Genomic DNA, 17,719 nt, shown 5'->3' on the forward strand with positions numbered 1-17,719 from the left:
ACATGGGGAGGCATGGGAGAATTGTGAGCAGAGGAGTATTCTTTTTAAAGTACTTCGTTGTGTTTTGGTGAAACACCCACTTTTTACATGGCAAGTTAGGTTGCAGATTGACCATTTCCACACAGACTGATCACTAACATTGGTTATTTTTCGTAGTGGGTCAACATTCTCTTTAATTGTCTGCTGGTTGTTCTGTTTCTGGCACCCCAGGTTCCCTGCTCCCTTACTGCTGCAGATTCACTCTGAATTAAATGTTGATCTTTTGGTATTTTGTTTTTGTTGCTATTAATTTTTTAGTAGAACCAACCAAAACCCCAAACCCACTACTATGGAGTGTGTTCAACTCCTAACAACTCTATAGGACAGGGCAGAACTGCTCTCTGTATGGTTTCATCGACTGAATCTTTACAGGGGCAGACAACCTCAATCTTCTCCAGTGCAGAGAGGCTGCTGGGTTTGAACTGCCAATTTGTGCTTTGTAGCCTAATAATATCTATCTATCTATCTATCTATCTATCTATCTATCTATCTATCTATCTATCTATCTATCTATACAAAAGCACCGCTCCTACAGGTAATTCCTCGGTATTATGTGTCACACTGCTTTTCTGCTTAAAGATAATCTCAAGGCTGATGAGTTATTTAAAAGACCATAGAGAGCCCTGTGCTCACTAGGGATTAATCAAATAGGTAAATGCAGTTGTCCCTCACCGTCTTCAGGGAATGGGCTCCAGAATCCCTGTGTGTGTAGTAGGGGGTACCCAAATCCATGGGTGCTAAATCCCTTATACGCAATGGCATAGTATTTTCATGTGATCTAAACACACCCTCTCGTGTACTTTAAATCATCTCTGGATTATTTCTCATGTCTAATGCCACGTAGACGGCACTTCAGACTCCCCTTAGTCTTTGAAGGATTGCTTTCACTACATGCCTTCCCCCTGCCCCCTAATATTTACCATCTGAGCTTGACGGAATTCATAGAGTTAAACCTGGACACAGAGGGCTGTCTGCTTGAAATCATGCTGGTCAGGGTTCGTGCAGTCAGAGAAAGGAGTTACAAATGAGCAAAGGAGAAGGGAGAATGGGGGACTGTCCCATTATGGCCTTCACTGATGTGCGCCACCAAGAAAGTGCCCCGAAAGGCACTACCTCAGGGGCTGCTGTCTCTGAAAGGAACGAGTTCTTTTAGTTCTCAGGAGGAGGTGCAGTCTTGTTCCTGTTGGTAAGATTAACCAGGCGATGTTCCTTTGCTACTTGGGGCACGTCCCAAGTTCATTTGTAATATATATGACAAGACTTTCCAAATTAAGAGAGTGAAGCGATACAGCTAAAGTTACTGCACATTTTCCCCCCATCTGACAGGTGCTATTTTTGTGCTTTTGGAGAAGGAGTCTGTACCCTGACAAATACCTGCTGTGTTCTTAGGAGATAAACAAATGACCTGCCCACCCTGAACTAGCCAGCTTTGCTGAGGCTCAGGGGAATGCGCTGGGCTCTGAACAAGAGTGCTGGATCCGAGCGAGTTCTAGAATGAGGAAGGAAGAAAGTCTCTGTCCTGAGTATCTTTAGAGTCTCATCTTATTTCCCTTGTAGCAACTCTGTGATAGAGGAGTTATCATTTCGTGCTGAGTCTGGGAGGTTCAAAGACCAGTGAGGGCCTGTTATGCTCCCTGGACCATCCGGCAATTTACCTTGCATCTTCAGCATCTCTTCCTCCAGCATCCTGGAACAGACTCCGATACACCTGACTTCTTCACTCAACATGCACTTGTCCTGAGTGCTGTCCACCAGGCACAGTGAGTCAGGCCAGGGCTCAGATCCTGCTTTTACACTTTCTATCTACACCATACAGAGCAAGCTAGCTCTAAAGTCCCTAAAGTACTGGGATTGCCCCTTCCAATTTATTTTTAATTTCCCCAAACTCAAAGAACATTTCAAAGGAACATGATCTGAGTTCCCTGATGATGGCGGGAACTGCCATTTTGAAGTAGGATCGATCAAAGAGTGCAGAGTTCTTTGAGAAAGGGCTAGAGAGATGGAAACACCATCCTCAGAAGTGTGGATATATCAAGGAATATGAACTTCACATTTGGATATTTTGTTTCATAAAGATGTCTATTATTTTGTAGCAACATTTGAAAAATTACCCTCATATATAAATTATATGTATAGTATATATACTACCAAATATTGTTTCTGAAATTTCAATAGGAAAATAAATGTATCAGATACTACCAAATATTATTGTTTCTGAAATCTCAATTGGCAAATGTATCATAGAGCGAAGAAATATAGATTTTATGTGAAACCAATGACCAAACAAGTAAACAACACCCTGACTTGCCCCCCACACAAGTGAGACACCCAATCTGCAGAAGGCAATGTCTGACAGTGGGAACCCAAAATCTCTTTTCAGGATCCCTACATGGATTAAGCCTCTGCTGAGTCAATCCCCTCTGACTCTAGTTGAGTGATGTGAATAGCTTTCTATCAGACAGAGAATATTGTAAATGTGATTATGGCAGATGTAATCAAGGAAAAATGTGATACTGGGTCATTTGATCTCCCTTTTAGCCCATTTAAAATTGATTCAAGTACACTTCTGGCTTTTTTTTTTTTTTACTGTTTTACTGTTGTTGGTCATGCGCGTGTGTGTGTGTTTTCCAGTATATGAAGTTTGGGAGGGGTAAAGCTATAGAGACAGGAACTGGATTAGGGGCTTATTGAGGGCACGGGGGGTGAGGTAGAAAGTTGGAGGGAATGGGGAGTTAATGCACACCAGAGGTAAGACAATGATCGGGAGCTGACTGCAGTGGTGAATGTACAAGTCCTTTTAATATGACTGAACTATGGGAGTGTAGGATATGTAAACCTTATGGCAATAAAATTCCTATATTCCCCAAAGAGCAATTCTGTGCTCTTTTATTAGCATCACATAAAAAGGGCACTGTAATCATCCTCAGGGGACTAGAATTATGTCTAGAGGGGTGCTCAGAAAGCAGGATCGGTCCCCTTAGGTGGGATTCAGTGGAAGCAGAAAGGTGGAGATGCTGCAGTGCTGTGTAGACTAGAGGCCTCACCCTTTCATCTGCCCTGGGCTGGGCTGGGCAAGTGGCACTCTAGGGTGGATAGGGTAAGATTTCCCAACAAAACTTCCTGTAGTACAGCGCTTGCTACCCTTTAAAAATAAGCAGGTATATTGTCATGATGGGGAAAACTCTTTGGCTCAAATTTCCTGGATTTTTTTTCTCACTAATGCAGTTTGCAATTTTCTGAAAAGCCTTTCATAATAGGCCCCTATGGTCATCCTGCATCCTGCAATAAATTCCATCAAGATCACCCCTCTGGAGTCCCCCAAAAGCCCCCAATACCTTTCTGAGCTGACCTCAAACTCTAATTGGCTCAGTAAGATCCCCTTGGAAACAGTTGTTGTAGCAACATGCTGAAACAGATGTTGATTGGAATTGACCTGTGTATGTATGAATGGCAACTTTAGGAGTGAATGGTTTCGACTTGTTCTGGGATGCTCCCATTGGCATTGAGTCATTTCTGACTCATAGCAACCTCTAGTCTGCATAGCACCCCATTGCATTTCCACGGCTGTAAATCTTCATGGAAGCAGAGTGCCACATCTTACTCCTACAGAGTAGCTGGCTGGTTTGAACCGCTGACCTTTTGGTTAGCAGCTGAGTAATGACTGAGGCAGCACCAGGGCTGCTGCGCACGTGCATCTGTACATAAGTGACCCAACCTCTGGGTGCAATGGATAAATGACGCTCATAGGACATACTTGTTGACTGACAGGTTGGTTTACAAAAGATAAAAATGAGAAAAATCAACTTCATTCGTTAGTGTGAAGCAACTTCTTTACTGGATGGGATCATTGTTTTGAAACACTGGAAAATACTTGTTCTCCTCAAAATTCAATAGCTATAGGCACTATTTTAATCTGCATGGCTAATGCAGTTTCTTAAGTGTAGACAATCAACAAAGCAAATCAGGAACCAACAATGAAGCATTTCCTGAGTTCTGTCCTGTACACAACTGCATGGTGTTTATTTCAAGGGGATCTGGAGTCCGTGAACCCTGAGCTGGACAGAGACAAGCTCACATTCTATAGCAGTGCCCTCATACATAACAACGTCAAGAACAGGGGAGAATGTAATGCAATGTACGTAGGAAGTGATGAGTTCTGAGTGCTGATTATATTTGTTTTTATATTATTAATCATACACTTATATAATTTAATTCTTGATAATAGCTGTGCTTAACAACTAACTCACAAAATTCCTGAACATTGAGCAAATGACTCTCACAAGTCAGCAGAGCCGGCTCCGAGCAACACTGCCAGGCTCTTGTGGCTTTCAGTTTCCATATATGGGTTGGGCAGAGGGGGTGGGGGTGGGGGTGGAGGATGGCATCAAGAGAGAAAATAAAAAACCAAGCTCATTTCTGCCCAGTCAATTCCAGGGCGACCCCGTGGCACGGAGCAGAATGGCACCATAGGACAGTGAGTTGGAGTCTTAAGGAAGTAGACCACCAGGCTTTTCTTCTGTGGAGCTGAACCGCTGACCTTTAGGTTGGTAGATGAGTGCAAACGGTTTGTGCCACTCAGGGACCCAAGGATGAGAGAAGAGGCTGAGTTTTTTCCCTGTACTGCCTCCTGGCAAGCGTTTTCCAGCTCCAGGCTTCTCCTGGACCAGCCATGATCTTAGCTTCCTTTCACACCAGGATGCTACCCGCTTCTGACTTTTCATCCCTGCTGGTCCCCGAGTGTCCCTCATCCCTGCTGCTTCTCTTACTCTGTTCACACCTTTGTGAACAGTCCCCCACTACTGCTGCTGCTGCTGCTGCTGGCTGCCTTTGCTTTAGGCCACCAACTCACAGCAACCCCATGCCCAATGGGATTAGGCCTTTGAGACACAGAGGCTTTACAGACTGATTTTCAGAGGTAGATTGCCAGATCTTCCTTCCTGATCTTAGTCTGGAAGCTCCCCCTGAAACACACTCAGCCTTCTAGCAACACACAAGCCTCCCCTGACAGATGTGTGTGTGGGGGAGGGGAGCTGCCTTTGAGGGGCACTGGCTGCAAACGGAGTGTGGATCTCATGCATTGAAGATATGAGACTCCTACCCCAGCACCACAACAGCACCCTGGTCTCTTCAAGCCGACCATCATCATTTGCTTCCTTCTGGACCCTGCTGGCTCAAGTCTGGGGGTCACAAAACTTTAGTCCTAAATGTAAGGATGGTGCGTCCACAGACACCCAGTGCGCCTGAGCCTCAGTTGTGTGAGGATCACGGTAAGCATCACGATCTTAGTTTAAAAGAAAAACTTCCTTTTCTCCAGCTATGATCTGGAGCCCTTTAATCGATTCCCTACCTGGGCAGCTTTACCTAACCATGGTTCCCTCTGGCAAGACCTGAAGCACAAGAGAGAGAAGAGTGCCTGAGCGCCAACAGGCAGGACAATGAAGGGCAACCGACAAAGACCACCTGCGGAGACCCAGCCTTTATGACCTGCTGGGAGGCCCTCTCAAGGGCCCTCCCACCCTGTAAAGCTGCCCCTAGGCACGGCCAGCCGGGAGCGGCATGAAAGCAGGTCCTCTGGCGGGTGAGGGCCCAGGGAGCTCACAATAACTGGCTGAAGGCTGAGCCAGGGAGCCAAGTGGCCACACCACACTGCCTGCTGCCAGACAGGACTGGACAATGGCACCTCGGCAGCCTGTGTAACCTGACAAGAAGGGCCAAGCAATGACAAAGAGCCAGTCCCCTTCCCCTAGCATTGTAACATGGAGTAAGTTCACCTGTGCCTTAGCCTAAAAGGAAGGAAGAGGGAATTCTAACCGAAAGGTATTCGTTTCCAGCTACCACAGAATGGGGTCTCTGTCCCCCTCCCCTATTTGATGCTGGGGATTTGCACCTACCACAAGGAAAGGCACTAGGATTTTCTCAAGGCAACTCCCCCGAACTGACAGACTGATCAACCTTGCCACTCTGTACAATATACTGGCTGATGGCCCTGCCTTAAGGGCCCCCTTGGTCCCTTCTGTCCCCAGTAGTCCAGGATCACCCCAGCTGGACCCCAGCTGTGTTCTCCAATGCCACAGTCAGCCACTGCCATTTATACACCAACAACTGTCGTGTAAGCCAGGGAAATACCAATGTGAAAACAGACTTGTGGGCTTTCTGACCTCACTGGGCGCTTTCATAAAGGCGGACTCCCTGAAAGGCATGTTGCTGGAAGGGAGGCTGCTGCATTTGGCGCAGGGAGACGGCTGTAAACATTTCAGGAGACGCCGCAGGTCCAGAAGAATTGGGCTCTTGGAGCACCTCCGGGATGTTTTCCGTTCTCTCCAATGGAAAGAGACGGATAATGGCAGTCTCCCAGTGCAGCCCTGACTGGTACAGACTAAGTCCTTGTAGGTGGTCCGTATATGGAGAAAACTGTGCAAGTCCGAACAATCGACTCACATGCAAGGGCAAGTGCTGTCTCCACATTAAAACGTTGGCAAGTGGGTGGGTATGTCTGCTTCACGTTTACACACAACTTTCAATGCTGTATCTATAAATCCAACCCACTGCCATTAAGTCCATCAGACGCATATAACCCCCATATAAGGCTGTAGATCAGTACAGGAGCATCTTCATCTTTTTCTTGATATATATATATATATATATATATATATATATATATATATATATATATATATATATATATATATATATATATATGTTGTTTCTAATTCACTAGTTAAAAAAATAGCTACTAAGGTTCTCATTCATACATGTTTAGTTCTCATCATACATGTTTAAGCATGCCTCTGTAATCAGTGAATTGCTGTAGAAAAGTTCTCTCAGTGATACACTGTACTTATGGTTGGTGCCTTTTAAAAGAAAGTGTAATCTAAGGGGATCTGCTGGGCCAGTGAAACTCAACACAGAGAGTTTGCCTCAGAAGGTTATGGCAACTGTTTGGGGGAGCTTCCAAAGGGGTGGTCTTGCTACATTTTCTTGAAAAAAGGCACAGGTCTTCTATGAAGACTTATGAAAAACATTTTAGACCAGAGCATGGACACAGGTACAGATCAGAGCTGGAAACACAGGGAATCCAGGACAGATAAACCCCTCAGGACCAACAATGAGAGTAGCGATACAAGGAGGATAAGGGGAAGGTTGGGGGGTTGGAGGGGAGAAGTGATTACAATGATCTACATATAACCCCCTCCCTGGGGCATGGAGAACAGAAAACTGGGTGAAGGGAGAGGTCAGACAGTGTAAGACATGACAAAATAATTTATAAATCATCAAGGGTTTGTGGGGGAGGGAGGGAAAGGAGGGGGAAAATGAGGAGCTGATACCAAGGGCCAAGTAGAAAGAAAATGCTTTGAAAATGATGGCAACATATGTACAAATGTGCTTGACACAATGTATGTATGTATTGTGATAGGAGCCTTATGAGCCCCCAATAAAATTATTTTAAAAAGAGAAAATTGAAAACTGCACTGACGAGGAAGGGGCAGAAAACTTGCACCAAGGAATATTTTCATGATACTGGGCCTGCTCTCTCTTCAGATGTAGCAAGGGCTGTCCCACAAAATTTTTTTCAGACTTGAACATTTCCCAGAGTCTGAGCTTCTGGTGGAAGCCCATAGGAGAGGGCTCGAACCGTGGATAAACGATCTAGCAAGAAACAGTTTCGTATTTTGACATGTTTGCGTCATAAACATTTCTATGATATTGTAGCAACGTGCTTTGTTACTTACCTTGGTCTATATACCTATTTTCTAAAAAATCACTGAACTTCTCATCTCCATGGCTTCAAGTGCGAAATCTCCTATAAGTGATTGGCATGGCGGCAATCATCCCCTCTCATTTCCACCTTGAAGCCGGAACACACTGGCGTCGCGGGCAGCAGCCTTTTCTGGGTCCGGCCCACCTACCCCAGGGTCGGTGGCCTGCGCGTCCAGCAGCCGCTCCAGGACCACACCCAGCCACAGGCGGCGCGGCGCGCTCGTGCCGGCAGGGGGCGCCGTCCGGCCGCAGCGGCCGCGCCGGGCCGGCTTCTGATTGGCTGGACAGTAGAGCGCACGGCCTCCTGACCGCCGCGTCCGCCAAGTGCCGCGGCTCGCCCGCTGGCCGCCCAGTGCGCGGGACTCCGAGGCAGCGGCGGGGCCGGCGCGGCGCGGCTGAGGGGACAAGACCAGGGCAGGAGGGACCGAGCGGTCGCGAGAAGCCCGCATCCGGCAAGATGCTGCCCTGTGGGCTGCAGACCAGCCTGGAGAGGGCCGAGCTGCAGGAGCTCAATGCCCGGCTCTACGACTACGTGTGCCGGGTGCGGGAGCTGGAGCGGGAGAACGTGCTCCTGGAAGAGGAGCTGCGCGGCCGGCGCGGCCGCGAGGACGTGTGGGCGCAGGGCCAGGCCCGCTTTGAGGAGGAGGCGCGGGCTCTGCGGCGGCAGCTGGACGAGCTGAGCTGGGCCACCACGCTGGCCGAGGGCGAGCGGGACGCGCTGCGGCGCGAACTGCAGGAGCTGCAGCAAGTGGGCGCGGAGGTGCGCGGCGCCCGGGGCCGCCTGGAAGCCGAGTGGGCCGCGCAAGAGCAGGAGCTCCAGGAGGCCCTGGGCGCGCGCGCCGCCCTCGAGGCGCTGCTGGGCCGGCTGCAGGAGGAGCGCTGCAGCCTGGCCGCGGCTCACGAGCGGGACCTGCGGGCGCTGCGGGCGCGCGCCGCCAGCTTCCCCCGGAGCGCCCGCGCCCGCCCCGCCGCGCCCGCCGCGCCCCTGCGGGAGGCGCACGCCAACTACGCGCTGCTGGTGACCGAGTCGTGGCGGGAGAGCGTGCGGCTGTACGAGGAGCAGGTGCGTGAGCTGGAGGAGGCGTGGCGGCGCGGCCTGGAGAGCCGGCGCGAGGCCGAGGAGGAGACCCGGCTGTGTGCGCTAGAGGCGGAGGACCTGCGAGGCTACGCGCTGGAGCTGCAGCAGCTGCGCGCTCGGCTGGAGCAGGAGCTGCTGCGCATGCAAGAGGCTTCGGAGCTGCAGGCCGCGCAGCAGCAGGTCGGTGCGCGCGCTCAACGCCCGGCGGGCCGCAGCCCCGTTCGCCCTGGCCCACCTGTTGATAACCTGGGCAGTGCCAGCCCCGAGCGTAGTGCCACTTCGATGGCCCGGGGACCAGGCCAGCATGGCCTCAGCGCCTCCCCCCCCCCCCTCCCCACAAGACTAGAAATTGGTTGGTCCATGAACTCAACGCATCAGGGCTGGTGGCAGGTCCTAGGGAGATAATCCCGCCCCCCTTGCTTTGCTAACTCCCCCTACCCCCCCCCACCCCCATTAGGCACTTGCTGAGAAATGATCACCCACTGCAAGTTGTCTTCCCATGTCCTGTGCTTGTTAGGTCTCATGCGCGTCCATAGCCACCCCAGGACCCGCTCGGGTTTCTGAGAGTGGCAGGCTGTCCCTGGTCTGAATGGTGTTAGTGTTGGAAGGTTAGCCCTTACGAAGAGCTTTCCAAACGGCCACCGCATCACCGATCAAGGCTCCTTTGGGGAAAACGAAAATTGTTTTCCAAGACCTTTTGATTTGGCCTAAATGATTCCCCAGGCGGAGGCAGCTGGTTATGGCAGTGCCCGACTTGTTCACTGACGGGTGGGGAGCTGTCGTCATACCGATTCTCACAGCAGAACATCAGCGCTGGGTGGCTAAGTATAAAAGCAGTGGAAAATGGGTGCGTGTCATAGAATGCTATGACAAGTGGGGAATTACGTAAGCAGTTGCTAGGTCAGCACAGCAAATACTCTGACCTAACGAACCTGCGCCGATTGACAGTTTGTAGATCCATTCCAGTCCCGGCATTTGGCCTTGTCCTGTCCAGCCTCAGCCAGAAACCACAACAGTGTAAAATCATACCGTCAGGAGTTCTGGGACACTCCGGCTTGAGAGCCACAAAACTTAAGGATTATTGTAAGGAAAACAGTTTGAAGATAAAGAGTTAGGATTGAGTGATTTTGTGCTTTCAAAAGCAGTAGAAAGGAGTGTCGTGGTTGTCATGAGTCAGACTCTACTGGCCAGCAGTGGGTTGGGATTTTTCTGTTTGGGCAGTTGTGGCGTGGCTGAGAGGTGGGCACCAATAATCAATGTGCAGCTCTATCTATAGATTGCCCCATGTGTGCCTAGCTGTAGCCCTGTGCTTGGGTTTCAGTAGTTGGAGGCTAGGTGGGAAATCCCATCAAGGAACAGTGATACTAAATGGTTCACAAGGTCACCTTGTACGGGTGGATCTTGTTGGGTCTCTGCCTCATAATTTTGGAAGCCTTTCCGCCTGTGCTTTCCCGGGGTGGGGCAGGGACAGGAATTGGCTTCAGTATGAGTTAGTCCCAGAGCCTATTGTAGACTTCACAGTGTCAGAGTCCCCTACTTCCTGTTGATTGGAAGTCTTTACTGCAGAATTTCTTGGAGCCTTTAACCACGGGGTGTTGTGAGCACCTGCCATGCTTCCTGTTTGCTGAGCCCATCTTTACATGACCAGTGTGGATTTGGAAAATGTTTTTTGAAGTTTGTTGTTTGGGCTAACTACTTGCTGTTCATTTAGCTCACAGGTCGCTGAGCTCCTTTCAGATCTTTAAGTCTGCTGGGCTAATTTCTTTAACCAGTGCTGTCCGCAGAGTCACACTGCGACCCAGGCCTTACCCTCTGCTTCCTGGCCAGAGAACCCACTCTCTAGTTCGCATTTATTTGCTTTTTCCTCTTCAAAGCAAAGAACAAGGACCGTGCCTATTAGGACTTGGGGTTTGTTTTGTTTTTTATTTCTTTAAAAACTTTTTGTTGTGAATTGAGCGAAGGCTTACAGAGCAGATCAGTCTTTCACTCAACAATTAACACACATTTTGTTTCATGTCATTGGTTTCAATCCCCACAATGTACCATCACTGAACCCACTCTTCCCGCCCCCCCTTGTCCCCTGTTTCCATTCCTCCTTTCCTACCCCTTCTGAACTTTGCCTGGGCAGATACTGCCCTTAACTCCCCCGTGGTTGCTTGTTCTAAGGAGGGCTACCCCCCTAGTTCTAGTATCCCCATAGAGACCTCTCTGCCATTTGCTGAACTGTGAGCCCTGAGGCTAAGTTCAGTTCTAGACCTGCTGGGTGACTAAGGGCCATCATCTCAGGGTTCCACCAGTCTCTGTCTGAGCAAATCTGGCCTTTTTTTTTCCTTCTGGTTTTGAACTTTGTTCCACACCTTTCTCCTGCTCTGCGCAGGACCCTCTAATGTCATCCCTTTCAGAAGAGCATGTAGTGGTAGCCAGGCACCATTGCATGCATCTGGTCTCAGGGCCATGGAGGCTGAGGTCTCCAGGGGCCACTAGTACAACGGGCTAGTTGTTTCCACGTATCTTTCAGGGGTTCATCACCTTTCGCCCTCAAGAAGGCTGTGCCTTAGATGGCTGCCCACAAGCGTTTATGATGCCAGTTGCTATCCACCAAAGCAGAATGGTAGACCATGTATTGCCTTTAGGGATTGTGATATGCCAGTAGACATTTGTGGCCCCAAGACTATGGCCCTGACCCCAGTCCCAAAGACTCATTCTCTCAAGGTTTTTGGATCTAAAAAGTTTTCATAACTTTTCCCCTTGTGTGTTCCACCAGATTCGTGGATGTATTTGCAGCAAAGGTAAATACACATGTAGAATTATCCTCTGTCAAACGTGTGTATGTTCATGGGTACATCTGCCTTCTCCTTCCCACACAGTCTGTGTGTCTCTCCATGCTGCGTGCAGCAGTATTTCCTACTGCTCCCCTTACTTCTTTCACTCCTCCCCTGTCTCTCAGTTCTGATTTGTGGGGCTGTTTGCACTGAATGTTCCCCGTTTTTATTATATCCGTAGCCTCAGTATTTTCCCCATTTTGCTTGAGCAAGCCGTATTTCAAATTGCTTCTCAAGAGATTTAACACAAGCATTCGTTTTTTAAAGCGTGGTTATATGCAAGGAATTATGTTTAAAAAAAGCATGTTTTTAACATAAAATCACAAAGCCCCTGTTTTTTCATATTCTACAGACATTCACATTAGGGGACTGAAACTATCCTTGCATGTTATTTAACCAGTAACCAAAGCCAAACAAAACCCACTGCCATCAAGTTCTCGACTCAGTACCGTGGGGGCGATTCCAGCTCCTAGCACACCTGTAACGCGGAGTAGAACCGCCCCCGTGCATTTCTGAGATGGTAAATCTCTATGGGAGCAGGTAGCCTCATCATTTTTCCCCAGAGTGGCAAGTGGGTGTGAACTGCCAACCTCACACCTAAGAGTCCTTTTAAAGTGCTCCGTGTGTGTCAGGCGCCCCAGGGGCAAGCCCTTTACTGCATATTCCCTCTCCGGCCTCAGGCCGCTGGGCTCTAGTACTGACCGATTTTCAGATGATGAAGCTGAGGCGCATACGTTTGCATTCACAGAATCATGGTCATTACCCGAAAGACGAGGCCGGCTGTGCTCCACTAGCTTAAATTGCAGGCCAATCCTTCCAGCTGGCTGATTTGGGACTGCTTTTAGGGGTCAACCGTTTCCAGGCCATTGCTCCTGTGTATGGTGTCATAGAAACCCCTTCTCTTGGAGGTGGGAATCTGGAGCTGGATCCAGAGGCAGGTCAGCCTCCAGGGCCTGTGCCCACTGGTCTTAAGAAGGAAAGATGCTCGCTTGGAATGCCCTCCTCAATTGGCCTGCAGGCCTTCTAGTCTATGAGATTCATTGACGTGCTTCAAGGCGATTTGCCAGAGGAGGGTTTGCTGTACGGACACGCGCATCCTCAGCATTTTATCTGGGGCTTGGATCACTTGAAGCCCCAGGAACACCACAGCCCCCCAGTCTTTAGACCATGTGTGATTTATACCAGATGTACCCAATGAATGCCTGGTTTTTGCTTATGAAAGTGATCTCTTAACCATGGGGGCTGGCTGTTTTTGAAAGCCTTCCCACTCCCTGGAACGTGATTGAATGAGTATGTCTTCATGAGAAGGGGACGCGATTAAGCACTTGGCTAAGAGCCAGTGCTCCGCCAGCCACCCCAGCTGGGCCTGGATTCTGCCCCTCATTCCTCTGGGCTGTCCTCCTGCGCCTCAGTGTTCCCATTTGCAAAAATAGGAATACTAAAAGCGGCACAGGGCACTTGCATTTAGTTGTTCATTTATGTAATGGGCATTTGTGCATACAGTGTGTGCAGAGTGATCCCTTGGCTTAAAAGATCTTGAGGTGGGAATAGTGGGCTATTTTTGGAGAACGGCTAGGCAGGGTCGCAAGGGAGAAAGTTGCTGCTGTAGGGTTGGGCCTAATTTTGACTGTGAGGGAAGGACTGAGCAGAAGAAGGTCGTGATCTGACTGAAGAGAATTACTCCGGCCACTTTGTAGACGATACCCTATGAGGTAAGGGTAGGATCAGGGAGCCCTTTAAGATGATCGAATTCCATCCCATTAGAGTGCAGCCCTGTAATGTGTTTGGCTGCTAACCCAAAGCTTGGAGGTTTGAGTCCATCAAAAGGTGCCCTGGGGAGAAGTCCGGAGATCTTCCAAGAGTCACCCACTGAAAGCCCTTTTGTATGGATCTGCCTCAATAGACATGGTGGGCTCACCGTGGTACAGACTCCTCTTAATGGCAGCTGAGTTACTTTAACTGCGTCAATCGAGGCAGGAGGGATGGAAACGTGTCTTGAATTTAAAGCCCAGAAAGATTTTGGATGGATTGCTTGTGGTTGTTTGAGAAGGGAAATCCAGTTGGACCCCTGGCTTGGGAGAAGAAGCTACTCTCCACTGAGTGTGGCTGGCTTGAGAAGGAGCTAGGTGTTCAGACCGCACATGCTCAGTGTAAGATGCCTCTTAGAAGCAACCCTGCTCTCCCCCACCCCCATCAATGAGCGTCAAGTATAATTATGAGTCTGGAGTTCTGAGGCGCCATCTGGGCTGAAGAATAAACACTTAGCATTCTTTTAATGCTTCTTGTTTCTAAGCTAGTTTTGTGTCCAAATGTGGTTATCCCACTCGTTAAATTTTCTTCGAGAGATAACATTTAAGATGTAAGTGACTGATAGTTCTTCCTATCAGGGATCTGTGACTGGCTCAGCAAGGAGTGACCTGGACTTGGTTAAGAGAAAGTAAATTCTCTGGGTCAGAGGTTCCCAAATTTATGTGACCTGTCACCCCCCTTTTCAGAAAAAAACAAAAATGTCCCCGGCCCATAGTAATTAAAACCATTTTTGTGCTATGGCCCATAATCCAGGACAAAGTGTAGGGATCTGCTCTTGCAGCTTTCCTGAGGAGTCCCCGCCCTCCCAGGGGATGGTGCTGCACTTTGGGAGCCGCTGCCCTGGATGCTAATACCAGGGTATTTTTCTGTCGCCCTAGATGTGGTCATCCTGGAGAAAACCCCTGCTCTCTAAATAGTAACTAAAAAAGGTGACCTCTCTCCCAGGCATTTACAACACGACGAAGGCTCTGCCTTCTGGCTGGTGAAGATAAGCTGCTGGCTCCCAGCAGGAAAGTGTGTGGCAATGCAGCAGCGGAGATCTGACGCTCCATTTAAACAGGCCTTTCCGGCAGGGTTGGGTATGGTTTCTATGGAGAGTTGGGAGCCAGTTAGTCTCCTGTCCCTGCTTCCAAAATGAGCTGGCTTTCCTGGACAGTTTAGGGAACGTTGACTCATATGGAAATGCGGTTGGAGCACCCTGACTGTAACTGAAGCGCAGTTGGTTTTTCCGCCTCACATCGGGCAGGCTCCAGAGGGAAAGCAGCATGCCAACTTGGCGTGGCTGGGAAATCCTGAACTGCTCAGGAGGATTGCGACTCTGGTGCTTGCGGGATTGAGTTGATCTCAGTCCAGTTTAATACCACTGGAGCGGGCTTCTTTATAAAGCATAAATCGGGGAGAAAGGGAAAATGAGCATACACTACCAAGGGCTCAGCAGAAAGAAAATGTTTTGAAAATGATGATGGCAACATATGTACAAATGAGTTTGATACAATTGATGTATGGATTGTTCTAAGAGCTGTAAGAGTCCCCAATAAAATGATTTATTAATTAAAAAAAGAAAACCAAAGATAAAGAGAAAAATCCTGAAAACAATGAAAGAGATGAAAAATGTCACATGCAAAAGGATCGTTTTCATACACGGCGAATAGATGTATTGCATTATTGCAGGATAGTGCACCACACGAGCATCATGTAGCTTTCCTCTGCTACGTGGTGTTTTCAATACAATCCGCTTAAGAATTTGATTACACGTAAAGTTATTAGGGGATAACAGATGTAAAACATTACCTGTATCTAGCAGATGGACATTGGGCCTCCACTCAAATACTCCTTCAATACAAGGACACTTTGTTCTATTAAACTGGCATTCCATGATGCTCACCTTCCTGACATGATCGCTGAAGACAAAGTGGGTACATAAGCAAATGTGGTGAAGAAAGCTGAGGCTTGAAGGTAAACAAGTGGCCATCTAACTCAGAAGCAACAAAGCCCACATGGAAGAAGCACACCAGCCTATGTGATCAGGAGGTGTTGAAGGAGTGAGGCATCAGGCATCAAAAAACAAAAAATCATATCATTGTGAATAAGGGGGAGTGTGGAGTGGGGACCCAAAGCCCATCTGTAGGCAACTGGACATCCCCTTACAGAAGGGTCATGGGGAGGAGACAAGCCAGTCAGGGTGCAGTGTAGCAATGATGAAACATACAAATTTCCAAAATGCTTCCTCCTCACCCACTATCATGATCCCAATTCTACCTTACAAGTCTGGCTAGACCAGAGGATGTACACTGGTACAGATAGGAACTGGAAACACAGGGAATCCAAGTCAGTTGATCCCTTCAGGACCAGTGGTGAGAGTGGCCCTGCCTGGAGGGTAGAGGGAGGGTGGGGTAGAGAGGGGAGACAGATTACAAGGTCTACATGTAACCTCCTCCCTGGGAGATGGACAACAGAAAAGTGGGTGAAGGGAGATGTCGGACAGTGTAGGATATGACAAAATAATACTTTATAACATTTCAAGGGCTTATGAGAGGGGGAAGCGGGGATGGAGGGGGGAAATGAGCTGATACCAGGGGCTTAGGTGGAGAGCAAATGTTTTGAGGATGATGAGGGTAACAAATGTACAAATGTGCTTTATACAATTGATGTATGTATGAATTGTGATAAGAGTTGTATGAGCCTCCAATAAAATGATTTAAAAGAAAACCCAAGAAACATTACCTGTATCAAATGTTAGGATTCTCCATAAAAGATACAAAAAACATGGGGAAAAAAACTAAGTTTTCATAGGTTGATCAGATTTCATGTAGTATAAAGCAGTGCGTTTTATGGTATAATCTTGTCCCCGAATTTACATCCCCCCACAAACGAGGGAGAAGATAGGTTATACACATCGAACCTTAGCTACAGGCTGTAAGACTACATGCTGGCCAGGCCATTTTGTCCCTTAACTCAGGACTCTACAAAGGAGCCACCTTTGTGGCCTCTTTATCTGCAGGGCATGCCTGAGTTGGGCATCTGGGGCTTTCATTGACCCCTGTGCTTTCAAAGCTGTTTCGGTGATTATTTTTTGTATGCATGTGTGTTTAGCTCACTTTTATTTATAAAAAAAACCTAACAAGAATTATTAGCTCAAAAATAGACTGTGAAGGAGGAGATCATTTTTATGAGCCAGAAGTCCTGTGCCCGGTAAGGTTCACTGTGCAGTCTGGGGTTTGACAGCATTGCGTATTCTTTATGGAATTTGAGCTGTCAGGTGCCTTTGTGGCAACTTTGCAGGAGGAACGAAGGGACTCCTTCCCAACTGTTTTACAGTTTTTGAATTCTTAAGATAAACATGTAAAAAGGCATCGTTGTACATTGTATTCAGAAAGAATCAGAAGTTAAAGTATATGGACTGACTTCAGTGCTTAAATATTTGCTCTCTATTCCTCAGAGTACTGATTAACAGGAAGACAATGCAGAAATGCTACAAATGAAGTCATTGTGGTTGTTAATGAAGGCACATTATCAGTTCAGAATGCCTAAATTTCTAGGAGGGTAATATGTTGTTGTTCATTTTGATAAGAATAGTTTGGTGACTTCCATGTGGGAGGCACCATCCAGAGTCTGAGTGCAGAAGCAGCAAGGCTGCACCCTCCGGACCAGAGCGAGGGGAGGATGCCGATGGTGAATTGACAGGTGTCTGATTGGAATGGAGATAAAGGCTGTGATAGGCTATGAACTCATGGCTCAGGGCCGGTTACGGGCTACAATGTGCACACCAAGAAACAAATACACCCCCAGCCCATTGCCCTCGAGTTGATTGCACCTGACAGTGGCCGTGGAAGGCAGAGTGGCACTGTCCCTCCCACGGGGTTTCCGAGGCTGTAATCTCGGGTGGGAGCAAGCCCCAGTGGAATAGAGGGTTGCACGAGCCAGCAGTTCAAATCCAGTAGGTGTTCCCTGGGAGAGAGATGAGGATTTCTGCCCCTGTACAGATTTACAGGCTGGAAACTCACCAGGGTCACTCTGAGTTGGAATCTACTCGATGGCAACGTGGTTTGGGACTCCCTCTGGAAGCCCACTGACACATCTTTCTCCCACCCACCAACCCAAGCAGCCAAGCGCTTAATCAGTCCACCACTTTGATCCTACACAGACAGTATTCCTGTCTCATTACTGCAGCGAAGAGATAGTCTTAAGGTAGCTCAGAAAAAGTGAGACAGAA

The 17,719-nt window shown here is 48.3% G+C and overlaps 1 protein-coding gene across 1 annotated transcript in view; it reads left to right on the forward strand.

Moving 5' to 3' along the window:
• The first annotated feature begins 8,143 nt into the window (after positions 1-8,143).
• The window catches only part of SYNM (synemin), a 35,562-nt gene continuing 25,986 nt past the window's right edge, over positions 8,144-17,719 (forward strand). Inside the window, exon 1 of the mRNA XM_075557893.1 lies at positions 8,144-9,055. Within this exon, the coding sequence (XP_075414008.1) occupies positions 8,255-9,055 (801 nt within the window). The 5' untranslated portion in view covers positions 8,144-8,254. The remainder of the gene's footprint in view (positions 9,056-17,719) is intronic.

Source organism: Tenrec ecaudatus, chromosome 9 (genome assembly GCF_050624435.1).
Source record: "Tenrec ecaudatus isolate mTenEca1 chromosome 9, mTenEca1.hap1, whole genome shotgun sequence".
Lineage (NCBI taxonomy): Eukaryota > Metazoa > Chordata > Mammalia > Afrosoricida > Tenrecidae > Tenrec > Tenrec ecaudatus.